We start from the raw sequence: 27,716 nt of genomic DNA on the forward strand, positions 1-27,716 counted from the left end.
TCTCTACCAGGGAGTAAAGGTTTGTAATGCTGTTAAACCAGGTATTTTAATATGGGGCCTGATGAGGACTGACTCACTTTTGGAGGAAGCCCCAGGTGGACACGAGTGGTACTGCAGTTTTTTGCCAGTTTGCATTAGCTTCATTTGCATTCACATATCCACGCCACCAATGCAATGTTGAATCAATTCCATGAAACAATGTGTGTAAAAGATGTTGAAGAGGCTGTATGTTCAGAATCAAATCATCACTCAGCATGTTAGAGTTGAACGTGTTTTTATTCCTGATGATGAAACCGCTACAGCAGAAGGTAAAGATCAGTACAGCTCAGGTAACAGCTAGAGGTCGACTGATTTACAAGATCACACTACTTTTCAGCGTCACATTAAAACTACAGCGTAAAGATAAATATAAAATAATGCTCCTTGTATCCTTTAATCTGAGGGCTAAAATTAATTCCTTCAGTAAAAAAAAGAAAAGAGAAAAACTCGAGGAATCAGGAGGTCAAGCTGACGTTTTAGGGAGAACTCATCAGAAAGATTATAAAGATTATTTTATTAGTAATAAAAATAAAAATTGCAATGCTACTCCTTCAGTCTACATGTTACACATGTTTTAAGCAAAATATCTAACGCATCACTAAAGACTTCTCATTGATTACTGTTAACTCTACTTTTAAAGTCATAATACAGTTTCTACAAACACTTCACTGCACTGCTTTAAGGTCTCGGTCACCAGCAGTCATTTAGATTATCATAAGTCATCTCACTTTGCAAAGACTTCAACATTTGCAAGCCTGTTGTGACCTTGTTTTATTGAGCGTGCTAACCTGTAGATAATAAAAATGGCGGAAGTGAAGAATAAAAAAGTTGTCATGTTGGTGAACGCTTCAGCAAAATGTTTGTCACCAACTTTGTAATATCTCAGTGACGTTTCTTAGAACTGACACGAGCTTGAAAACATGCTATCGTCTGTTAGCAAGCTGTCACAGTGCTAGCTTTGCTAACTTGTTTGTCATTATTCAGTTTTGTTTAACTTCCTCATTCTGAGTATAAACTCATTTTTAATAACGATATGGTTTGCAGTAAATCACAAATCTGTAATTTGTTGTTTAACAAACAGTCATTTTTAAAAATAAGCTAACTAGCCTCCAAACAAAAAATGCAGTTTAAGATAAGACAGAACCTCATTAGTCCTATCGGACATTTCCACTCTGTTGAAAATTCCAGAAACAGACTGGCAGAGAGATAACAGGAAGAAGCTAATGTCTTTGATTAGCTTGCTTGGGTTAAACAGTTAGCTTGAGAACAGTTAACCAACTAGCCCTGCTAGTGGTCACTATGTCATCAAGGTGCTAGCATAACTATTTTTAAGAATATGTGTGTATTACTTTTTCTGTCATTATCTGGTATGATGACCTTTAGAAAGATTAGCTTCTACCTTGTAGCAACTAAGCTAGCAGTGATGAGCTTTCATATTTGCAGTCATTGTTTTTATGGCGAAGTAGCAACTTTAGCAGTTGGTTCATTAACTTTGTTAGCTTGCTAACTGTTTGTCAAGTCAACAAGCCTTCAGCATTTACCATTTTATGAATTCATGCAAATCTATCTGCCATTTTAGGATTTTAGAGTCAGCCTAGTTGCTAAAACCCAAAAATACCTTTAAACAGATGGCCAAACAAAATGTGACTAACTAGCCTCCAAACAAAAAATGCAGTTTAAGATAAGACAGAACCTTATTAGTCCCATCGGACATTTCCTCTCTTCTGAAAATACCAGAAACAGACCAGCAGAGAGATAATTGAAAGAAGCTAATGTCATTGACTAGCTTGCTTGGGCTAAACAGTTAGCTTGAGAGCAGTTCACCAACTAGCCCTGCTAGTGGTCACTATGTCATCAAGGTGCTAGCATAACCATTTTTAAGAATATGAGTGGATTATTTTTAGTGTGTCATTATCTGGTATGAAGACCTTTAGAAAGATTAGCCTCGGCCTTATAGCAACTTAGCTAGCAGCGATGGGTTGTCATATCTGCATAGAGTCAATGTTTTCATGGCAAAGTAGAAACTTTAGCAGTTGGTTCATTAACTTGTAAAGTCAACAAGCCTTCAGCATTTACTATTTTATGAATTCATGAAAATAAATCCATCCTCAATAAAATTTTAAGTCGGCCATGTTTTGTTTAACCGTCTGTGTAAAGGTATTTTTGGGTTTTAGCAACTAGGCTAACTAGATTCCCAACTAAAAATGCTACTTCAGATAACATCTGATTATCTCAAAGTTAATTTCCCCTCTGCTGTATTTCTCTTTGTGCAAGTTTGTTTCTCAAATTTTCAACAGAGACAATGAGAAGCTACTGTTATTGACTTAGCACTTCCTGGATTTCTAGTGTTAAACAATTAGCTTGAGACAAGCTAGCACGTCCATTTTCACGAATATGTGTGGATGTATTTTTCCGTCATTATCCGGTATGAAGACCTTTTTCAGCCCTTTCTGTTGAAACGATATTTGTAGCTAGTTAGCCAAGCTAACTTGGATGCTAGCTGTTTGGGTTGCAAAGATTAGCTTCCGCCATGTAGCAATCAAGCTAGCTGGGTAAAGTTTTGTGGCTGAATAGTTACTTCACATAACTCGATAAGTATTAGGTCAACAAACCTGCAGCACACTATTTTATGAATTCATGCAACTCGTTTAACATTTGAAGATTTTCACTGGGCACTACATTTACACGACAGCGCTAAATTACAGCCCGCTAAATGTAAATAAATACTTGCATAATACTTCAAATTGAAAACACTTCACCGTCTGTCATCAGTCGACCTCTGTGAGAACATGCTTGAAACATTTGGTTTGTTGTTCAAAGACGTTACAGCAAACATTCAGGCTCTGATTGTACATCAAAACAGCATCATGAGGAATCAGAGGTCTTCACAGGGTTCAGGAAACCATGATGGGAACACGACTGTCAGTCTAACCAGGTCCATAAAGGTCCCGTTTTAATGTAGTGGTGCAGGATTACATTTAGCATGCAGGGTTCGTCAGGTGTCCTGTCTCGATCTGGTCTGAGAATCTGAACCTGTGAAGACCTCTAGTTGGAGCTACAACAAACACAGCTACATCATCAAACTCCAGCTGGTGTTTTTTTTGGTTGGTGTGAGGATCAAGAGGAAAGCTGATTGGTTGGTGAGCACCGTGAGCTGCTACCGGTTCACTCCACTGTCATTTAGAGTCCAGCTCCACAACGGCAGAGAGGAGACAGAACTGCTGGACGACCAACAAACACACAAACAACCATGATCTGACAGTCCAGTGCCGACACCCTACTTCTTATCCTGCTCATCTCAGATCACATCAGATCAGAGAGTAATCATGTTTTCCTTTTAAGGAGTGCGAGATGAAGGGAATAAGGTTGTGAAATCTAAAAGAGAGAGAGCTGTCAGCCCGCTTTACAATCCTCCTTCTGGATGGACTAACATCGCCATCCTGAGGTCGGGTGAAGTAACTGCAGCTTCACCTCAGTGTGGAAGTTAAACAGATGATGGTGCTACATGCTGATTGTAGTTTGTATAAAGAAGTTCACATGGTGAACGGTGAGATGTGGCTACAGAGAGTTAACATCAGGCTACAACATGCTGAACGCTGCTGGCTGTGAAGTTCAAAGATTACAGGATGTCACTTGGAGCATGATTTTTTTTTTGTGAGCAGGTGGTTGCATATCCAAACCTGACTGGATTATTCAGCATTTTTCACCTCAGGGAGTCCTCACTTACAGCTAATTTACTCTAAAGACCCTTAGAGAAATCTACATCCGAAGATATCAGACTTGAAATCCACTTTTTAGACTCAGGCACCCCCAAAACTAGACTGTATGTGCTCCTGATTCCTCATCACAGGGTGCGTTTGTTGGTTTCTTTAGAGGCTGTTTTGGGGATTTTTGATCCAAAACGAAAGAATAAGACAAAGTGAAACCAAGTTTTGACCAGCAGGTGGTGCTAGGAGCAAAACCAGACACCATAAGTGACGGGAACATGCCTGACAACGCTACAGCTCCAAAGCAGAAGACATCAGATTGTGTTTTTGGTGCTTTCTATGCTCAGCAGCCACGTGAGAGACTCTCAACCCCAGACTGGAAACCACTGCTTCCCCTTTTCTTCTACTTGTGTGAGACTCATGCATAATTTGTGAAAGGTTTGGATAAATATTTTGAGGTTTTCTGACACATGATGAACAGATTTCACAGCATTACAACAGACTGAGAAGAAATGTGAAGTCTGAAGACGGAACATCTCCACAGTTTGTGTGAACTTTGGTCGAGAGGCGTTGGATTTTAATCTGAGTTGCATACTGAGCAGGAATGGAAGATTAAAAGCTGACTCAGCCACGCCCAGCCTGACTGACGCACAACTTCACCCACTGAAAATTAAAACTTGAGTCTTCTTGTTTGTTTTTAAATCGCTGAAAATCAAAAAAAGTGAGCTCAGGAAGAAGGAGGACTTGAAGAGAGTCTGTAACAGAAGCCTTCTCATGAAGGATTAAGAGGGTTAAATAAATATGTCTACAGACCACGTGCAGGAGATTTAGTCTACTGCTCATGAATGTGAAGCACCCTCTGATGATCACATGACCCCATGAAGGAGTCACAGGTGTCTGGCATCCTTAAAGCATGTAACAGATAATCCAGAATCTAAGATCAGATCAGAGTTTCATTCTAAAACTATCTAAAAGTGCAAAAAGTTTTTATGAGTAACACATTTTAAAGTTTTTAGAAGCTGAAGAAATAAAAGAAGTCAGAGTCCACATGAGTCTGAGTAAAGAGACTCACAGGACCAACTTACGGTGGCTGGGAAGTGCAATGCAGGTTTACAATGGATAAAACACTTTTAAAGAGACAGGACATTTTTACCAGAAACAAAAATTACAAACAGCAGATTCTACTGGAAATGGAATATACCAAATACAGGAAGTGATCCTACAGTGATCGTGTGAGCGGTTTGTTTTGGCGGAGAGAATCGGACTGTCCTGCCAATCAGAGGTCATTCTGATGTGTCTTTTCAAAATAAGAGCCAAACGAAATTTGAGGAAAATAGCAATAATTCTGGATATTTTCAATCAGAGATTATCAACAAATCTCAGTTTCCACTCAGTCAGTTTAAATCAGACTAATAGTGGATCACTATTCAGTGGAAAATGGGACTTTGTTCATAATCACATAAAATGCTACATTCCCAATGGTTTTTATTTTGAAATTCCAAATCCAATTTATCTGTGATTGGCAGGAACACATTTTGAGGTGTTGTCTTATCAGTCTGACTCAAGATATATTAGTTGAAACATGTCAAATATACAGTATATTAATTCCCTGGTTGTTGCACATTTTCATATTACAGCCGTCTTTTATTTTGAAGGACAATCTAATATGGATTTTCAAAATAAAAGACACCTGTAATATGAAAATGTGCAACAGGCAAGGAATTAATATACATGATATTAAAGCTGCTGTGAGGAACTTTTAATTTATATTGATTTTGGCGCCCCTTGTGGACAAAGTGATCCTCTTATTTCTTGTCCGATGGATGCAAAAGTAGTGTCTTCAGACAAAAACCTCATCCTGTTGTCTTTACACAGTCAGATTTGTCATGCAACCGGATTATTTTTCATGAAAAAGTCAAATAAAGGCTGAGTTTAAAGCGAGATGTCAATCATCTGGTCTGACACCTACCCCCTCAGAGCGGTTTCAGGCAATACAAATGACTAGAGAGAAGGTATCAGTGTTGTTGTTGATGGTCTTGTTTGCTTATGAAGGTCATAAAGAGGCATCAGTATTGATTTCAGTCTGTTTCTCTCAGCTGGTTAAAATCTCCTCATAGTGCCTTTAACAACTCTGTTCCCACTTCAGTGATTTGAGTCAGACTGATAAGAGAACACCTCAACATGTCTTGCCAATTACAGCTGTATCTTATTTGAAATTTCAAAATAAAACCAGTGGATATTTGCAAATTTTCACAGTTTTTTTTACTGTAATGTCTATTCTAAGTGTGCAGCAAACCAATCACTCGATCACTCCCTGGTCACTTCCTGTATTTGGTACGTTCCTTTTCAGTAAGAATCTGTCGTTCAGGTAAAAATGTTCCGTCTCTTTAAAAGTGTTCCTGATTTTGTAAATTGTTTTGTTCTTGGTAAAAGTGTTTTAATGTAATTTTTTTTTTACAAAATGTAAAAGTGTTTCCCAAAATTTTAATTTGTCTCCAACTTTGTTAAAGTGTTTCATCCTTTGTAAATCTGCATTTCCCTTCCCAGCCACCGTACAACCTGGAGTAAAATCAGCCACAACGCTGAAATGATGTGACTCACACGAACGAGTCGAGTCACTCAGGAGAGCGAGGAAAGATTCACGACAAGTCCGAGTCACATGACAGAGACGTGTCAGAGTTGATCAGACTCTGAATTCATCCACAGCGACAGTTAACTGTGTAAAACAAGTGAAGCCGAACATTTAGAGCTCCCCCTGGTGTCTGTCTGCGGTATAGGTCATTAAATAAACCCCGCCTCCTCCATGTCAACAGATGGGACGTGTGTGAATCTTAAAAATTCCAAACACACGTCTGTTTTTTCTCAGACATGGTTTCTGTCAATATGATGATTTCTGTCAGTGTTCATTTTTCAGAGAAGTTAACTTTCATAAAACTGTTTGAGGCTTTAAAAAAAGGGGCGTGATTGACAGCTCTGTTGACCAATGAGGCGCCTGCAGCACTGATAAGCAGAGTACAGAGCAGTGCAACAAATACTGGCTGTAGTGTCTGTTGATCAAACATCATACTGCTGTCACATGCAACATGTGCAACCTCATGGTGAGATTATCAAGTCTCGATCTGAGGATTGTGGAAGAACTACTTTTAAAAATGAGGGCAGAACTGGAGCGTGATAATAAGAAGTATTTAAGATGCCAGACTTCCTGTGATCGTGTAAGTTTCACACAAAGACACTCAGAGTGTCACCAAAACCAAATCCTAAATCCTAAGGTGGATCTTTGCTCTCAGGGTCGATCATTTCATGACACCCCAGCGTTTCAGGGCGTCACTAAACCTCACTTCCTGTGAGTGAGGGTCATTATTCAAGACTTTTAGACCCAAAGGGTTTCTCATCTTCATCTCGTGTAACAGCTGAAGTGATGAGTATTAAATGACGGCAGCAACAGCAGTGACGTAGGCAGAGGCTACAAACACGAAGGAGACTCCAGTGTTGCAGGGACTAAAGGGGGGTGGGGTTTATATTGCACAGGGGTTGGTGAGATCCTCGAACACCGTTGGTTCTTCGATCCCTCGTGCGAACAGCTTGATCAACTGGCAGTGCACTCTGAAACCGAGAGGAAGGACTCAGATTAGTCAGATGAAATGTGTCGTGGTTGTAAATGTTTGACGGTAGAGGGGGTCGCTGTACCTGACATCGATGGCTGTGTGGGTCAGGATCTCGCCATCGCAGTTCCAGCTGCTGTAGGCGGGGGTGCAGCCACAAGCCGGGTGGTCTCGGCATATCTGACTGAAGATCTGGCGTTTGCCGTGCTCCCGCAGATCCAGCTCCAGGTCCGAGTCGCTTTGGCAGTGACGCGGTGTGAAGCGGAAACGGTGGACCCGGTGGACCTCGACAAAGGTCATGTCAAACTAGAACCACAGAGCAAGGTGTAAGTCTACCAGGTGTCCTCAAACTGGATCAAACATTAGGACTATGAGCTCATAGTGCCTTAATACCCCTCTAGAACACTACGCTCCCAACATGCAGGCCTGCTCGTTGTACCTAAAGTCTCTAAAAGTAGTATGGGAGGTAGAGCCTTCAGTTATCAGGACTCTCTCCTTTGGAATCATCTACCAGTCAGGGTCCAGGAGGCAGACACCCTCTCTACTTTTAAGAGTAGGCTTCAAACTTTCCTTTTTGATGAAGCTTATAGTTAGAGCTGGATCAGGCTTGGACCAGCTCTTAGTTATGCTGCAATAGGCTTAGACTGACACACTGGGATCTTGTCTTTCCCCCCTTCATCACTTACTTGAACTATCCCTGTCCCATTAAAGTTACTAACCATAGACCTTCCTGGAGTCCCTGAGCTCCCTTGTCTCGTAGGTTCCTCTGGATCTCTGCTGCCGTGGACGTGCCAGACTCCAGCTGCTACATCTACTACTATCAGTCTCACCACTATCATCTCTCTCTCCCTCTCTTCATCTCCCTCTATCCCTCTCTCCAACACGGTCTCAGCAGATGTGTGTCTAACATGAGTCTGGTCCTGCTGGAGGTTTCTGCCTGTTAAAGGAAGTTTGTCCTTGCCACTGTAACTTGCTAAATGCTGCAAAGTGCTCTGCTCATGGTGGATTAAGATGAGATCAGACTGAGTCCTGTCTGTAAGATGGGACTGGATCTGATCCGGTCTTGATGTTGGGTCTTTGGTGATAATAGAACATAGAGTACGGTCTAGACCTTCAGATTACATTTGTTGTGATTTTGCGCTGTTTAAACAAAGATTGATTGATTGGTTGATCATGTGGAGAGGCTATGACCCACAACTCTGATTTTCTACCTGGTCGTCTTTGCTGGTGTGTCTCAGGAGGTGCCTGAGGAAGTCGAAGCGGGAGCATTTCCGCACCAGGATGAGGTCAGTGGTGCCGTCGGCCAGGTGAGCAGCAGGCGAGAGGCCTTTGGGGCTGCGAGGACAAGCACAGCTCATACTGGCAGCGTTTATCGCCAAGAACTTCCCTCGGATCGTCCTCCACTCACCGTCACTCTCTGGAACCAAAACACAGACGTGGACTTACTCACTGCTACAACCACATCAACATGATTTACATTCAGCAGAATCTAAAAAGGCGTTTCGACAGCAGGAACCAGGGTCTAAATTTAGTTCCAGGGTAGTTAATCTCCTCCTGGAAAGTAGTTATTTCCAAAGGTCCAGGAACATTGGGTGCATCACACAACTGTGGCTTGTTAAAAAGCACCTTTTGTGGACTTTAAGGAGGTCTTATAAGCTCTATAGATCTTAAGTCTGGGTCTGTTGTTTGAACTGCCTTGTGTGCAGGACTATACTCAAAATTCTGATCCTGTGGCGTTCCCCAAGGCTCTTTTCTTAGACCACTACATTTTTACAAATCAAAAACAAATACATTCATTCAGATTCAGTCACTTCTTGTATTAGGTGAGTTTTAAGCTTCTCAAGATTGAAGATTTGTTTGAACTTACCGCTGTCTGATGCTTCGCCCATCTCGTACCTCTCAGCTCTCTCTGAAAGCATCTCCCCGTTGTGCTGGCAAACAGCACATCTGGACATTTACAGACACAAGGATTTTATTCAAAAACAAAAAATGACTGAGTCAAACAGTCAATCTTTCTGCAGATAAACTCGTCCCTTTGCTAATTCAACAAAACTTGTTCAGAGTGAAGCTTTTGTGGTTTATTGGAGCTGAGCCAGAGCTGCCTGGTTGGTCTTAAGAACTCTCTCTCTCACCCGGATCGACACTTGGCGGCATCCCGCGGGGTTCCCATGATGCCTCTGGCTGGTAGGTAGGACACAGTTCCCTCATAGTGATGATGAGTCAGGAACATCTTCAGACCTGCAGGAGTCACAGAGTCCACATGAAACCAGCTCACGTATTAAAGGGGCAACCAAGAATCGTCGTCACCTTCACCTTCCTCACAGTCCTGTTGTTTAAACTATCTGTGTGTTGCATCTTTCCTCGACTTTGTTTGTATTCTATTGTGTTCTTTATTTGTCTATCTGTTCATGTGCAGGACTGTGTTTCTGACTGACTCTGGATGACTCAGAAGAGGAATAACTCACCTAACAACACCTGAAAATAAACTTCTGATGTTTTTTTAAGCTTGACATCAGCTTTATTTTTAGAGTTTGGACTATTTTTTGCACAATGCATGTCTCATTGCTGCAAAGAGACACACGCTGATCTTGTCTTTCTGCCGTCTAATAAACTGAATGAAAGCGTTCACAGTTTCTTTGTCAGATTAAAGAGAATCAGGAACATTTCTAACATAAAGTTAAAGATACCAACTGCTGCAGCAGAAAGTTCTTTCAGAGCATGTCGAGGTGGCAGCTTTTATATATGGGCTTGTGTGCTCCCGGTCAAAGTGTGAGACCTCAAAAACAACAGCTTTGTCTTCTAGAGAATCAATGCATTAGAAATTGAACAACATCAGAGGATGTGTAATCTGTGTTGTGACATCCCTCTGGCCTGTGTGGTTGTTCTGCCTTTTGTTCTGTGTTGCAGGTGGAAGTATAAACAGTGGGGAGCACGTAGGCCGGATGCTCCCCGTCATTATAAAAGCTGCCACCTTGATTCTGTCAGGATGCCTCTCTTAATGCACTTTCTCTTCACACTTGCATCCTACACTCACTAACATTTATGGGCCTGCTGTCATCCTAACCTGAGAGGTCGTATCTGGCCGGTCCCATCCATCTCTTCCTCTCGCTGTCAGTCAGCACGTCGCCGTAGAAGCCGTATCCCAGCAGGGACACGGAGTACCGCAGGAAGGTGTTGTTGTGGTGAACCGAGCACACGTCCATCGGCTGTGCGTCTCCTAAACACACACCCACATAAACACGCATTATTAACACACTCTGGACCTGGAATCACTCTCGTGGGACTCAAAGGTTTTTATAAACGTGGTGTCCAATCAAAACACTTCAACGCATTTGAGAAACAAACCATTTGAGGGAACTTAAACTTCACTTAAATGAGCTGGAACTGGTGTTTGTTTAACTTTCGGTGGTGTTTAGAACGTGCATCAAGTACATCTGAAGGGGGAGAGGCTGAATTCTCCATTAGAACACTAGAGGGCAGCAGTGAGCATAACAATGTTGCTCATTTTGGGGACTTCAACGCAGGAAAAAGGGATTCATTTAGAATAAAACTGAAAGATATAATCCTGACGTAGGTTCCTCTGAGTCGCTGCTGTGGACGTGCCAGATTCCAGCTGCTACAGCTACTACTATCCGTCTCCCCACTATCATCTCTCTCTCTCTTCATCTCCTTCTATCCCTCTCTCCAACACGGTCTCAGCAGATGTCTGTCTAACATGAGTCTGGCCCTGCTGGAGGTTTCTGCCTGTTAAGATCCTCTGCAGCCTGGCTCCAGAGCTGCAGGACAGCTGGAGTCATGTGACCGAGGTTTTCCCAGCTGTAATCACTGAATCAAGGATTCTCCTCCTCCTCCTCTCCTCATCCATGTTGTCTTTTTGGTCCTCTGAAAACCTCTGCCCTGTTGACTCCAGGCCTGGCTCTGCTCATCATGACTTTGGTTTGTTGTTGTAGTTAAAGGTGACATATCACGCTTTTTTCATCAACATATATTGGTCTAAGAGGTCCCCAAAACATGTCTTTAAAGTTTATGCTCAAAAAAACACTTTGAAATCAGATTTTGGTCTGCCTGAAAACCCCTCTTCTTCAGTCCTCCTCAGAACACTCTGTTTTCTCTCTGACCATGCCCCCTCAGGAAGTGGATGTGCATCGGCTGTCCAGCACGTTGATCTAATGTTTACATGTTGGCTGAATATACACGGCTGCTTAGAGACCCACGTTACTTCAACCCTCTGAATCTGATCCAGAATCTGATCCTGACGGAGAGGCGCCTGCAGCAGGAACTTTCTGAACCATTGGTCACAGATTTAGTGTTTCTTGTTGTTTTATTTGTCAGTATGTCGACGTGTGTCTTGGTACACAGCTACGAACATGTAGCTATGTGGCTATGCTAACTAGCGCTAGCACTTTTCCATGATAAATAAAAATCATCCACTAGATCTTCAAATCTGCAGACGTGGGGAGTAAAACCGACCTTTGTGTTTATTAAGACAGCCTACAACTAGCATGCCTCCCTCCTAAGCTCCTTGTTAGCACACGTGTGCAGGGAATGAAAAACGGAGGAGCGGTTGAGTTGTATTTTATACAGTCTATGGGCTGAACAAGCTCCGAGCTCTGACTCCGTGACAGACCGGATATTGTTGTTACGTAACAAAAACACGGAAGTCTGAAACGGCTCGTTTCACACACATTTACAGAAAGGTGGAGAAATCAGAACAGGGGCAGAATGGATTCTTTTCATTCTCGGGGGGTTTGTAGACAGGGACACATATTTCAGGTAAAGAACCATTAAAAAGTCCATTTTGCATGATATGTCACCTTTAAGTGAAATACGATCTGGTGATAACACAGAGTGTTTTATTCTGAAAATGAACCGGATGTTTTTATTTTGTTTTGGTGAAACCTGACTTCCTGTCCCGCTCCATCTGCTCTGTTGAGATTGATGCATCATGCTCCGGCATCCGGCAACAAATAGAAGTCTTGTGTATCTGATCCGGAGGACTCCGAGCTGCCGGATTAGAGACGCAGCCGGAACGCAACGGAGTGGATCCAGTGGAAGTTAACACATTGACTAGACACGGATCTGGTGGAATTTGGTTGTAAAAGTTCAAATGTCCTTGAGTCTAACGGATGGATGGCTGGTCTGCTAAAGGCAAACCTTTGATCCGTTTTTCTGTCACATATTTGCACATTTTAATCCTTTCATGCTTCTTACCTTCAGACTCAACTCCATCATAACACATTATTTAATGTCTCTGCTGTAATCATGAACGTTCTTCTTTAAATAGCATCTGTACTCCTCTGCAGTTGTTGGCAGGATTCAACTTACATGAGAGCTCAGCCCCCACAAGGAGGACTCTGAGCTCTGTAACAGTGAGAGGGTGGCTCTTATTGCATGTGGACAGTTTTTACCCCCACTTATGTTATAAATAGACATTTAATTTATAGAAACCCCAAATTTACCACCATCAAACTTTTCATTCAGATGTATTTTAGTGACCAAAATCCCCTCTAATGTTCAGGCCAACGCTGTTTAAGAGAAACATCACAGTACAGGTGGAGATGGGTCATTTTATTCTGACTGACCGACTATGATGTGCAGCGCGGAGGTCACGGGGTCGTTCGTGCCCACGGTGGCGAAGCAGATGCAGTCTGTTGAACCTGAAACAAACAAACAGTCTGTCAGAGGAAGCTCTCTGATGACTGTGTGTGTGAGTGTGTGTGTGTGTGTGTGTGTGTGTGTGTGTGTGGGTGAGATACAGAGCGAATGTATTTGTGTTTTATTTATTTAAAGATTTGTATTTATAGAGCGCTTTGACACAACAACAGACAACAAAAAGAAAAGTAAAAAAAGAAGCAGAACAAAGAGAGAAACCAGGTCACAGTCATTACCTGCTTCTCTCTTTATACTGACGGGATGTTCTAGGTCTCAAACTTGGAGAATAAATAAATAAATTAATGCATGAATGTGAGTTAAACACTGAGCTGCAGCCTTTAAGACAGCCGGTCTACTGAAATTTATAATAATCCCAAAACCTTTTAGCCCCCAGAACTACTTTCCCCTGAACTAAAGGGTTCCCGTGCCCCCATTGTTGTCTGTGTTTTGACTGCAGGCTGAAGTCCCGGGTAGATTGTGCAAATCAAGCCAGTGACGTATGGAGGAAAAAAAAGTAAGTGCACTACACCACCAGACCAGTAGAGGGCAGCAACACAAAGAGGAATGCCATTCATCACAGATGACACCATAGAAGCAGATGGACAGGCAGGTATCATTATGAGCAACACAACAGTTAGCCTGTTAGCATGAAGAGACTCAGCTGGTGCTGTTTTAGATGGTGCTATATTTCATCACAGATGGATTCACTGAATCAACACGTGAGAGGAGATAAGCACGAGTAGCAAAGACATTTCAACACGGCTTTAAAATCCTTTTCAACTCAAAAAGCCGTGGCAGAGATCGAACGGTGTTTTGGTTTAAACAGCGACGCTGTTAACTGAGAGAAGACTACTGTTACAAGCTGCTAAATCAAGAGAATCACAGCTTCTTCTTTTGAAAAGTACACACACATACAAAAAAGATAGAACAAATAAAAACTAATGAAAGAAAGAGAAATCAAGTGAATCACAGATAGACAAACAATGACTGTGAATGTTTTTTCGAAAATTTGAATAAAAAAAATTGAAAAAAAATTTGAATTTTTTGTTTTGAAAAAAAAAAAATTGAAAAAAAAAAATTGAAAAAAAAAAAATTAAAAAAAAAAAAAATTGGGGAAAAAAAAAAAATTGACAAAAAAGAATTACAAAAAAGTTGACCCGGAGCCTGTCGGAATAATACATTTTCCTCATATTTGAAATTGTGGTCCAAAAGCAGAAAAACATGAAAAAAAGTAAAAATTTTGCTCCTGCAGTTAAAAACATGTAAAAGGAATGAATGAATCAACATGTGAGAGGAGATAAGCGCGAGTAGCAAAGACGTTTCAACACGGCTTTAAAATCCTTTTGAACTCAAAAAGCCGTGGCAGAGATCAATGGGTGTTTTGGTTTAAACAGCGACGCTGTTAACTGAGAGAAGACTACTGTTACAAGCTGCTAAATCAAGAGAATCACAGCTTCTTCTTTTGAAAAGTACACACACATACAAAAAAGAACGAACAAACAAAAACTAATGACAGAAAGAGAAATCAAGTGAATCACAGATGGAAAAAACAATGACTGTGAATGTTTTTTTCGAAAATGAAAAAAAAAAAAAATGAAAAAAAAAATTTGATTTTTTTGTTTTGAAAAAAGAAAATTTGGGAAAAAAAATTTGAAAAAAAAAATTACAAAAAAAATTGAATTTTTTGTTTTGAAAAAACAAATAATTTTTTTTTTTATAATAATAATAATTTTGGAAAAAAAAAATGTGACAAAAAAAAAATACAAGAAAGTTGACCCGGAGCCTGTCGGAATAATACATTTTCCTCAAATTTGAAATTGTGCTCCAAAAGCAGAAAAACATGAAAAAAGTGAAAATGTTGCGCCTGCAGTTAAAAACATGTAAAAAGCAATGAATGAATCAACACATGAGAGGAGATAAGCGCGAGTAGCAAAGACGTTTCAACACGGCTTTAAAATCCTTTTGAACTCAAAAAGCCGTGGCAGAGATCGGCCGGTGTTTTGGTTTAAACAGCGACCCTGTTAACTGGAGACTCTCAGCCAGATGCATCCCTCATAAACGTCTTTAGACGATCATTAAATATCTGATGAGGATATTTTGAAATCTTAATAAAAACTAAACTAGTTTGCATTCCCAGGAACTCCCTCTGTGTTTCAACAGCTGTGTAAACTCCACAAACACTGACACGTTCAGCTGAAGGTCTCCAGTTTACAGGGTCACTTTTAAAACCAGAACCTTGCCACTGTAATCTGCTAAATGCTGCTGCAAATCTTGAGTTGCATACAGCCTGAGCTCTCTGGTGTGCCCTCTAGAGGTATCCAGCAGTAAGACACGTAGCACACAGTCAAAGATATTTACAATGACGCTCATCACGCAGCTAAACGCCTACGTGAGGTTTATCTCCGTTCTTAGGCTACATTTATTCAGGTAGATTTCCTCTGAGCTTCTCCAACATGTTTAAACCTTTTAAACCTTCTTAAGAGCCAAATTCACTTCCTTAAAGACAACTTGAAAAACCACCTGAGCACCTTCTTAGCCTCCTCAAGGACCCTTACTTACTGAAGGACCTTTACATCCTGTCTCAGGACTTCTTCAACATTAAATCTCTGAGGTCTCATGTGAGGCTCTCTCACCTGCAGGTATGATTCCAATGCGGAGCGAGCAGGCAGCGAGAGTTTCATCCGGACAGTTTGGATCAACGCCGCCGTCGATCTGTATCCTCCAGATCAGCCCGTGGATGATCTCACTGAACATGCCGTCGCCTCCGACACACACCACTCTGAGCCAGGAGAGAGAAGGTCAAAGGTCAGCAGGAGCTTTAAGGACACATGATCACCTGTGCAGGGTTTGATGCTCACCCGTCAAACTTCTTAAGCTCCGCCTCCGTCCTCAGGTGGTCTCTTGCATTATTGGCGTACTGCGTCACTGTGACAACAAAAACATAGAAGAAAAGTTCAGATGTGAAACTCATGACTCACGACAGGATGAGGAATCAGCAGCGAGGGATGCGTACCGATGACGTCTGTGGAGATGCCAGCCTGGGCGAAGAGCGGCGCCACCTTCTGCTCATAGACGTGTTTGCCCTGCTTCTTCCCGCTGAACGGGTTGATGTAGACCAGCAGGTGTTTGGGTCTGCTCGCTGTGGACGAAATCAACAACAGTTTCTGGTAAAAATCATGCGTACTCCTCGATCCTGCAGACTTTGAGGTGAGTTCTCTTAAAGGTGACATATCATGCAAAATGGACTTTTTAATGGTTCTCTCCCTGAAATATGTGTCCCTGTCTACAAACCCCCCGAGAATGAAAATAATCCATTCTGCCCCTGTTCTGATTTCTCCACCTTTCTGTAAATGTGTGCTGAAACCAGCCGTTTCAGACTTCAGTGTTTTTGTTACGTCACAACAATATCCGGTCTGTAACAGGAAGTCAGAGCTCGGAGCTTGTTCAGCCCATAGACTGTATAAAATACAACTCAACCCCTCCTCCGTTTTTCATTCCCTGCACACATGTGTGCTAACAAGGAGCTTAGGAGGGAGGCATGCTAGTTGTAGGCTGTCTTAATAAACACAAAGGTCGGTTTTACTCCCCACGTCTGCAGATTTGAAGATCTAGTGCAGGGGTGTCCAAACTTTTTTCACAGAGGGCCACATTTGACGTTGTCAGAATAACTCAGGGCCAGTGGATCCTGCTGAGACTCAGGAATCATAAATGTTATATATGAAATCTCTTTAATGACAATTATTTTACTTTTTTTTCCCTCAATAAATCAGTAACTAGGTAGTCCTCAGTTCTCCACAAGCCATGTAAGCAGTAGCAGACTTTATCTTCTTCTGGAGAATAATGTTTGGAAATGTGGGAAAAATATTGTCTCACTATTTTCCTATGGCAGGATCACAATCTGGATTTCATCACACTTCTTTTTCATGTTGTTTTTAACATTTTTCTGACCAGCAGACAACATTTTAAGAACTAAATAATTCTTGTCCTGCGTTCTGAATATTTTTGTGCACCAAATTTTCCCTTTTCTGCAAAATTTCATAATTAGGATTTTGTCTTGTGTCCTCTTTTGTGTCATCTGAACTTTCAGTGTTCATCAAGAACATTTTCACATCATGATAAAAACATTAATTCGAAAACCTGTCAGCTTTAAGAGTTCTTGTGTTTCTTCTTTATTGCCGTCTTGCAGAATTCCCAGAGCTTTGGCTTTAGACGAGTAGTCCATATGAAGCTTTTTGAGACGTTTCTGGATTGACTTTAGTTTTGTTTGTGTGCTTGAAAGAAACTGAAAATGTACAGATGATTCAGAATGAGATTAATTTCTGTGCTATAAATAACACTTTTTAAGATGGAAGCTTGGGGCCATAAATAAATGGACTTTGGGCCGCGTTTGGCCCCCGGGCCGTAGTTTGGACATGCCTGATCTAGTGGATGATTTTTATTTATCATGGATAAGTGCTAGCGCTAGTTAGCATAGCCACATAGCTACATGTTCGTAGCTGTGTACCAAGACACACGTCGACATACTGATAAATAAAACAACAAGAAACACTAAATCTGTGACCAATCCTTCAGAAAGGTTCTGCTACAGGCGCCTCTCCATCAGGATCAGATTCTGGATCAGATTCAGAGGGTTGAAGTAACGTGATCTCTGAGCAGCCGTGTATATTCAGCCAACATGTAAACATTAGATCAACGTGCTGGACAGCCGAGGGCACATCCACTTCCTGAGGGGGCGTGGTCAGAGAGAAAACAGACTGTTCTGAGGAGGACTGAAGAAGAGGGGTTTACAGGCAGACCAAAATCTGATTTCAAAGTGTTTTTTTGAGCATAAACTTTAAAGACATGTTTTGGGGACCTCTTAGACCAATACGTTGATGAAAAGAGCGTGATATGTCACCTTTAAAGTACGTGAGGGTTTAAATCTCAAAGTGTTGATGAGCTCTGCTGCAGACTTTAAAACATCAAATAACCCCCTGCATGCAAGTCTGCAAATCTGAAGACTGAGTTTGGTTTGATTTTCAATTTACATATTCGATTTCCCCTTAATCATGACTTTCCTGACCTTTGATAGTTTGCAAAATTAAAAACAAACACCAGGATATAACTGAAAAAAGATGCACTTTCAATGTTTGTCTCTCTCCTTTCAGGTTATTGAACATTAAAGGCCCTGTGAGGAGTTTTGAACTGGCTGAGAAACAGACTGAAAATGATACTGATGCCTCTTTATGACCTTCAATAGTAAACAAGACCATCAGCAGCAACACTGACACCTTCTCTGTTGTCATTTTGAATGCCTGAAACCGCCCTGAGGGGGTAGGTGCCAGACCAGATGATAGACCTCTTGCTTCAGAAACAGCCTTTATTTGACTGTTTCATGGAAAATAATCACATTGCCTGATAAAGTTGACTGTTAACAGACAACAGGATGAGGTTTTTGTTGAAAACACTAATTTTACATGTATAGGACAAGAGGTATCACTTTGTCCAGAAGGGGGCGCCAGAATCGATACAAAACAAAAGTTCCTCACAGCAGCTTTAATGAATGTGGGTCCCATTCCTTTCTACACCATGAAAGTTGAAAAATGAAAAATTATATGCTTAGATTCAGCCGCCATAATTTCCTGTGCACAACAAGCAGAGAATAGTAATAGCGTACAAATCGCTCTGCCACCTAGTGTTCAGGCGAAGTACTGCAGTGTGACGCAGGCCACTATATTGCAGGGTCACCGCAGACGTATGAACCGGGCTTTAGGGTGGAGTTCAGGATCAGAGTGTCAGAGTGTGTTTCGGTGTGACGTCTTACTGATGGCGGCGATCTGATCTCTGATGCTGCCGACCCAGCGTTGACACAGCGCCTCCTCTGGACAGGTGAAGGTGACCTCAGCACACCGCCAGCGGTGCTGCCGACTCCTCTCCACATACATCACTGAAACCACACACACACACACGAGTCAAGAACATGAGGTGTGTGTCTCCATGTTTCACAGATGTGTCTCCAGAGGTTTCCTCTGCCGTGCGTCGAGGTGTGCTCACCTGTGAAGGCCTGCCTGCAGTCCTTCCCCTCTCTCTCTTTGATCTTCTTCCAGCTGCCATCGTCTTCTCTTCGTCCGCTGCTCGTCTCCTCCTCTTCCTCGCGGACAGAGATGACCTCTGACACTGGCACGCTGTGACAAACACCTGAAAACAAACACACACAGTTTCTTAGCATCAGAATCCTGCACACATCTGGAACACCTAATATTCCAACGCTTATCTGAGTTAGGTTTAGAGATGAGAAGGACGGCTTTATGTGACTCCTGGATCAGGACTCTCTTTTCAGTCGATGCACTTTAATTTTCATAACTCAGCTAAAAAAAACTATGTCAGTATATTTAGACCCCAAAGTTCATTTTACCTTTTCATTAGCTCAACTTTAAAATCCCTTGTTTGCTCTTTTTAAAAGCCTTGATTCAATCCGTCCTCTGGTTCTTCTGATGCTTCCTGTCCGTCTCTTAAATGCTTCTATAATTGATTTGACATCACTGTAAACGAGGCTCGCTCTTCAATGATCTCTGGAGTGTGAATAAAAGCTTGGTCGGCCGTCAGAGAGAGCTAAAGTACACCCACAGCTTCCAGTTAGGATCTACGAAACACAGAATACATTGAGCTCCGGGTTCTAGGAGAGACAGAGCCTCAGTGTTGGTGACTGACGTGACTCTCTCCAGCAGTTCATCGGATTTAAAAATAAAGACAGACGTCCACTCGTCTGTTTTTTCACCCCTAACAAAGACTCCAGTCTGCAGAGGAGTTCACACTGTTCACTGATGAACAGCTCGACTGCAGAGACACGACGTTAGGCTTTAAGAGATGTTGACACTCGGCCTATTTTGGGCCTGTTTCTGTCTCTCTCTTAATGAAGTGGCAGATTTATTGACCGACAGAGCAAAGAAGTGACGTCCAGGATCACACAGGAAGTGTGTTATCACGAGGAGTAGACAGGTTCAGACTTTAGACGGTTGCCTATCTGTACATTCCAGATCTTTGGACCTTTTCTGATGACCGGATTAAGGCAGGATATCTACATGGCTGTATTTCCTTCAATATGAACGTCTCAGAGAGGTCAAGCTAGGGCTGGGCGATAAGTCAATGACGATAATTATCGTGATATGATTTTTCTCATTATAAATATAACAAATGTTCAATAAATAATGTATTGAACGTATATCTATTAGGGGTGCAACAATACGTGTATCTGTATCGAACCGTTCGATACAGTGGTCACGGTTCGGTACGCCCTATGAACCGAACGATACGCAATTTTATATTCATTTGATCAACTTCTGACGAGGCGCTCTGTGCTGAAAGTTCAGAGGATCTGCGTTGACTCCTCCGGGCTGCATTGTCGAGCGCAGGTCCACTGAACTGCGCGCTCCTCCCACATTCATTCAGTCCAAGCTGGTCACGTTTGTTTTAACTGTGCTTCATATGGAAATATATATTTCACCATACGACGGTCTGCTGGGTTCATATGTTCACGTACGTGTGTGTGAGCGCACGCCCGAACGAGAGGGAAGCACGAGTGTCCGCTTTGGTTGCAGAGCAGAGTTGTTCCGTGGTCCTGTAGTGATGCTAGACTGGGTGATGTGGTTTTAAAGTTCATATATGGATTACTTGTGGTCTTATACTGCATGCTGTGTAAGACTTCAGCCTGATACCGGACAGTGTTTCCCCTGCCGTTATATCGGGGGCGCACCCGCTGGGTCCCGCCCCCCCCTGGAAGTCAAAGCAGAAGTGATTTAAGGTTCCCTCTCTCATAGATCAGGTGTATACCTTGTTCTTTTATTTAACAGACTAGATATCATTATGTTATTTATCTTATTTACATGACGGGATGTCATTTCTGTCTCTACATGGTCACGCGTTCACAATTCTCCTCTGCTCTCTATCGCGCACGGCAGATGCGCACGCAGACAGACAGGCAGGCAGACAGGCAGACACACACACACACGCAACCTCCCCATGTACATCAGAACATGTGTCAGGTGAAGCTGCCCCTGATACATATTATTTAATTTAAAAACTGCTTTTGAGCTGAAACAAATGTTGGTAATATCAATAAACTACAAGTAAAAAAAGTCATGGAAATTTCTCTTTTTCTGTATCGAAAACGTATCGAACCGTATCGTTGCACCCCTAATATCTATGTATATATAAATACACCTGTAATTACTCCCCCCAACCACTGGAAAGGGAGGGGGCGCTAATGAGCCTTAAACGCTAATTACCACCCAACATTAGACAGAAGAAGAAGACAAGTTCCATTGATCGCGGCATTAGCAGTCCAAGCATAATGACCGGGTCATCTCTCTCCCCTAAAACACTTCCCAGCTCCTCCTGGGGAATCCTGAGGTGATCCAAGACCAGGCGGGAGATATAATACTATATAATACTCCAGCGGCAACAGCTTCTACGACTCGTCTCATCACTATCACTTCTCTCTCTTACTCCCCTCTATCCCTCTTTCCAGACCCACCTCGGTCGAGGCATGATGGCTGTCTAACATGAGTCTGGTCCTGCTGGAGGTTTCTGCCTGTTAAAAAGGAAGTAATTCCTCGCCACTGTAACTAGCTAAATACTGCGATGTGCAATGCTCATGATGGATTAAGGTGGGGTCAGACTGAGTCTTACCCTGTCTTGAAGTTGGGTCTCTGTTCATAATTTGACATAGAGTGGTCTAGACCTCCTATGTTTGTAAAAGAGTCTTGAGATAACGTTTGTTGTGATTTGGCGCTATACAAATAAAGATTGATTGATTGATTGATTGATTGTAATCCCTCCACCGAGTTCTGGGTCTTCCCTGGGGCCTTCTCCCAGTTGGACGTGCCCGGAACACCTCTAAAAGGGAGGCGTCCGGGAGGCATCCTTATCAGACGCCCGAACCACCTCAGCTGACTCCTTTCGACGCAAGGGATGTCTGTGGTCCTGGCCCTCTCTCTAAGGCTGAGTCCAGACCCCCTTCAGAGGAAACTCATTTCAGCCGCTTGTATCTGAGGTCTTATTCTTTCAGTCATGACCCACAGCTCATGACCGTAGGTGAGGGTTGGAATGTAGACCGACTGGTAAATTGAAAGCTTTGCCTTCTGGCGCCTCCTTCTTCACCACGACGGTCCGGTACAACCGGGCGCATAAGTGCTGATGCTGTTCCAATCCGCCTGTCGACCTCACGCTCCATTTTACCCCTACTCACGAACAAGACCCCGAGATACTTAGACTTCCCCACTTGGGGCAAAGACTAGCTCCCCACCGAGAGAGAGCAATCCACCGTTTTCCGGCAGAGAACCATGGCCTCTGATTTGACAACATTGGAAGACACTCAGATGACAACATTGAACAGCCAATCATGTTGCAGGGTGAGAGGTAGGCGGGGCTTAAAGACGTTTGGAGCGGAATGTAAACACAGCTGAACTGAGCGACACGGAAGAAAACTCAAAACCTAGCAGCTCATAGCAGAGTCGTTAGTCTGACACTGCCGACTCTACGTTAACCAGTCCCTCCAGGAAGTTGCATTTCGCGAGTGCAACTATCAACGCAAATTCAACCAATCAGCGCGATTTTTTCGCGGCCTTGCAATTTTATGCAATCACTGCAACTTTCCCGCAAATTTGACCAATCACCTTAATCTCAGCCCCTTTACGTCATCGGTTTCATCATCAATTTGACTTCCTTGGAACATAAACGTAAGTCCTCACTTGATCGGCACTTTTCGACAGCAAAACACGCACAGAGAACGGGGGGAAAGAGGGGACAGCAGGCAGGACAAGTGACCATGAGAATGTTGTTATTTATAGGTTGAGGGGCTCAGTGTTAGCTTGGTCTCTACCTGCAGCAGGTGTGCTTTATGAACCAGCTCTCCTCACCTCCATGCATCTGTCTCATCTTCATTGAGGATTTTTACCCCCGGTGTGCGTTAGTGACAAAGACACAACCGGGGGGGACGTCTGTTCAATATTTGACGTTTGACGTTGTTGCCGCCATTACCGTAAAAAGCTCTGCGTCTACAGCTTGATTTAATCCAGTTTGGTGAAACATCAGACACATTTAGTAAGTTTGGATCAACTCATAGTCATCAAAGATGCAGATTCATTTCAGAGTGCCATGAACTGACTGTCTGTGCCTCTGTCGCTGCGAGGTGCATTCAGGGACCATCGTAAATGTGAAATACAGCCCTTTCATGGCATTTTTCTGTGAATCAAGAGAATCAAAATACAGTCAGTGGCCAAATCAAGAATGCTTTCTAAAAACATCTGTAATTTAGCGTATTTACTTGCCCCTGAGATGTCATTGGGAGAAAAAAGAAAAATCGCAACTTTCACCGCAATTCTTTCAAAAAGCTGTCGCAAAATCAGGCTTTTTGGGGACGCAACAATCACAAAAAAATTCTGCGAAATCCTGGAGGGACTGGTTAACTTAATGTGATGCATTCACTGAACTGTGGGAAATCACTCCGCCTGTAATCCTTAGGAATCTTAAAAGGGGAGTGCTAAAGTCAAAACAATAGTCTGTTAAACTGATTCACAGAATATAATTTGATATTTCTTTGTCATAAATTTAAATCAAATTATGCAAATTGTCTCAACCTGAGAAAATAAGAATCTGAAAACTAAAACTTCACATCTTATCTTACACAAAAGATCTACTTCCTGTTAGCATAGTCAAAAAAAAAGGGATTCAAGAGGCTCATCAGAAAACTAAATCCAGAGATGAGATAACAAACCGTCTTCAACTTTCACTCAGGACCAAAAATCTGCCTTTGAATTGAAATGGAATAATGATTTTATATTTATCGTGATAACATGGTGTTCAATATCGCCCTGCTCTAGGTAAAGGTAAGACCAAGTTGCTCAGATATGTTCAACGTAACAGAGTCAGGACCCAGATATTACCCCGTTACTGGATCAGTATGAAAGTATGACGGCGTGATGAGGGCGGGGCTTCGTTACGGCGCTGTTGCAGCTGTCGCACGTTGAACAGAGAATAGAAAGAATGAGGGTCAGGAGCACAAACTACGGCAGAGTTACTAAAACTAATCAGCCAAACTACCAGAACTGAGGAGGAGGAAGAGGAAGAGGAAGAGGAAGACAGCATGTTTCTACTGGATTTGATGATGATGGAAACCAAAACCGGCTCTAACTACTCCTCTGAGGTTCATTACAAAATGTGACTTTCATCAATCTTTCACCAAATGAACAGAAGTGAAGAACAACTCTGGAGTGGATTCTAAATCTCATCATTTTGGAAGAAAACCTCAGAGTTCACAGCTCGGACATCAAACACAGAAACATGTTCTAACCACTAAACCTGCAGCCTGCAGGGGGAGGAGGCCCCACTGCATCATGGGAGCTCAATCGTCCTACCTGAGTGTTGTCGTCGATGGAGAGAAGGAACACAAAGCCCTGCAGGAGAACCACACAGTTAACTAAAACCACCCTGAGAAGGTTGATGGTGGATATCTGCAGTCGTGCTCTTCTAGCTGCTTCGTTTGGGAGTTTATTTGGCTTAGATTGCCTTGTTAAGTTGTTTTTGCTGTTTGTTAATGTTTTTTTTTGGTTGACACATGTTGTGATTAATGAATAAAATTTAAAAAAAAAGGAAAAAGGAAAAAAATCCAATAAAAAGATTTTAAGATTTGGTTAAAAAGTGAATTATTTGATGTATTACATTTTAAAATGGATTTAATTATTGCATCACTGTAATGGACACGTCTTTAACTTCCTCAAAACTATGAATATTTAAATATATATATATTTAATATCACCCTACATGTCCTGAGAGTTGCACACTGACAATTTCCTGCTGTGTTAGACTCATAATCAATAACAAACAAACAAACAAACAAACAAACAAACAAACAAACAAACACAGCACAAGTCCTATAATATTACAACACTTATATAAACTCTTAATGTAAGCATACAGACAGGGAAGCTTCTCTCAGCAGGTCAGACATAAAAGATTCACACCTGACCCCACACACACACACACAGACACACACACACACACACACGCTCACTGTCTGACTCAGGGTTAAACGCCCCGCAGGTGTTTCTGTTGTCCCCATGACGACAGGAACACAAAGAGGTGTGGATGACACGCAGCTCGTCCGTGATCACCTGTAACAACGAGTAACCTCAGACGGCCTTGAGCTAAAATAAAAAGAGGCTATAAACTACAACTCCCAGGGTGCACTTCAGTCCGAGTCGTCCAATCAGAAGGCGTTAAATTCCATTGTTTATTGCAAGTGTGATACGTACCTGCAGATGTTTAACTGAGGTCACCTTTCGGTTCTAGATCAGCTGAGGTGAAGCAGCCTGCAGTCAGTGAGCAGGTCACAGTGGACCCTGCAGTCAGTATGCAGGTCACAGTGGACCCTGCAGTCAGTATGCAGGTCACAGTGGACCATGCAGTCAGTATGCAGGTCACAGTGGACCCTGCAGTCAGTACGCAGGTCACAGTGAACCCTGCAGTCAGTACGCAGGTCACAGTGAACCCTGCAGTCAGTTAGCAGGTCAAAGTGAACCCTGCAGTCAGTCAGCAGGTCAAAGTGAACCCTGCAGCAGCCTGCAGTCAGTATGCAGGTCACAGTGAACCCTGCAGTCAGTATGCAGGTCACAGTGAACCCTGCAGTCAGTATGCAGGTCACAGTGAACCCTGTAGTCAGTACGCAGGTCACAGTGAACCCTGCAGTCAGTTAGCAGGTCAAAGTGAACCCTGCAGCAGCCTGCAGTCAATACGCAGGTCAAAGTGAACCCTGCAGTCAGTCAGAAGGTCACAGTGAACCCTGCAGTCAGTCAGCAGGTCAAAGTGAACCCTGCAGCAGCCTGCAGTCAATACGCAGGTCAAAGTGAACCCTGCAGTCAGTCAGAAGGTCACAGTGAACCCTGCAGTCAGTCAGCAGGTCAAAGTGAACCTTGCATACAGTACGCAGGTCACAGTGAACCCTACAGTCACTATGCAGGTTGAGGAAACTGAGATATTGATGTTCTTCTCTGTATTACTCTGTGTTCAGGAGGCTGAGATGTTGATGTTTTCTCAGTATTTCTCTGTGTTCAGGAAGCTGAGATATTGATGTTCTTCTCTGTGTTTTTTTGTGTTCAGGAAGCTGAGATATTGATGTTCTTCTCTGTGTCCAGGAAGCTGAGATGTTGATGTTTTCTCTGTATTTCTCTGTGTTCAGGAAGCTGAGATATTGATGTTCTTCTCTGTATTTCTCTGTGTTCAGGAAGCTGAGATATTGATGTTCTTCTCAGTATTTCTCTTCGTTCAGGAAGCTGAGATGTTGATGTTTTCTCTTTATTTCTCTGTGTTCAGGAAGCTGAGATATTGATGTTTTCTCTGTATTTCTCTTTGTTCAGGAAGCTGAGATATTGATGTTCGCCACAGTATTGATGTTCTTCTCTGTATTTTTCTGTGTTCAGGAAGCTGATATATTGATGTTCTTCTCTGTATTTCTCTGTGTTCAGGAAACTGAGATATTGGTGTTCTTCTCTGTATTTGTCTGTGTTCAGGAAGCTGATATATTGATGTTCTTCTCTGTATTTATCTATGTTCAGGAAGCTGAGATATTGATGTTCTTCTCTGTATTTCTCTGTGTCCAGGAAGCTGAGATATTGATGTTCTTCACAGTATTTCTCTGTATTTAGGAAGCTGAGATATTGATGTTCTTCTCTGTATTACTCTGTGTTTAGGAAGCTGAGATATTGATGTTCTTCTCTGTATTACTCTGTGTCCAGGAAGCTGAGATATTGATGTTCTTCTCAGTATTTTTCTCTTTATTTCTCTGTGTCCAGGAAGCTGAGATATTGATGTTCTTCTCAGTATTTTTCTGTATTTCTCTGTGTTCAGGAAGCTGAGATATTGATGTTCTTCTCTGTATTTCTCTGTGTTCAGGAAGCTGAGATATTGATGTTCTTCTCTGTATTTCTCTGTGTTCAGGAAGCTGAGATATTGATGTTCTTCTCTGTATTTCTCTGTGTTCAGGAAGCTGTAGAGATAAATATGAAGGAGGTTTGGTGTGGAGCTTCCTCTGCCTGCAGCCTCAGTGTGACCTCCTCATGTTGTGTGTCAGCCTGGATGATGTGTTACATAACCAGCTATATCATGTCTCACGCTCACTGTGTACTGATCTGTATATGAAGGTGTTATCAGCAGGTCGAGACACTGTCTGTGTGTCCAACATGTCCTCTAAGTGTGTGAGAGTGTGTATGAGAGTGTGTGAGAGTGTGTGTGCTTTGTTTATCTCTCCTGAAGGCCGACAGACACACAGAGAGAGACAGACAGACAGAGAGACAGAGAGACAGAGAGACAGACATAAAGAGAGAAACAGTGGGACTGTTCTGGAGGTCTTACTGGGTCTGAAGGGGTGGTACACCGGGCTGGATACTCGTCTCTTCCAGGTGAGTAGGGACCGGCTCAGGCTCACATCGTACGCCGCGTTTCGAACGCGAAGCTCGGACACCAGCAGCAGTCTCCCCGGCCTCTCCATCTGCGTGTATCCGTCCTGCTCCGTCCCTCAGCCGGCTGAAGAGGCAGTAGCAGTACCGGGGATGGTTACCTGAACCCGGGCATGGTGTGTGTCTGTGACCGGGAGGCTTCAAACCGGGAAATACAGACTTCCAGACGGTAACGACAAAGTGCGTCCGTGTAGCGGATTCCACCTCGGGATGTTTTTATGACACAT

At 42.6% G+C, this 27,716-nt stretch overlaps 1 protein-coding gene across 1 annotated transcript; it reads right to left on the reverse strand.

Annotated features, from left to right (window-relative positions):
• Positions 1–257: 257 nt before the first annotated feature.
• Positions 258–27,716, reverse strand: cerk (ceramide kinase). Its single transcript, XM_034685754.1, has 13 exons — positions 27,386–27,716; positions 19,034–19,177; positions 18,804–18,926; positions 16,014–16,139; positions 15,859–15,925; positions 15,634–15,779; positions 12,931–13,005; positions 10,413–10,565; positions 9,481–9,586; positions 9,216–9,295; positions 8,560–8,765; positions 7,434–7,654; positions 258–7,349 (listed from the first exon to the last, which is right to left on the reverse strand). The coding sequence occupies exons 1-13, from the start codon at positions 27,519–27,521 to the stop codon at positions 7,262–7,264; spliced, it is 1,671 nt and encodes a 556-aa protein (XP_034541645.1). The 5' UTR covers positions 27,522–27,716; the 3' UTR covers positions 258–7,261.

The sequence above is a fragment of the Notolabrus celidotus genome, chromosome 6 (assembly GCF_009762535.1).
Source record: "Notolabrus celidotus isolate fNotCel1 chromosome 6, fNotCel1.pri, whole genome shotgun sequence".
NCBI classification, from domain to species: Eukaryota; Metazoa; Chordata; class Actinopteri; order Labriformes; family Labridae; genus Notolabrus; species Notolabrus celidotus.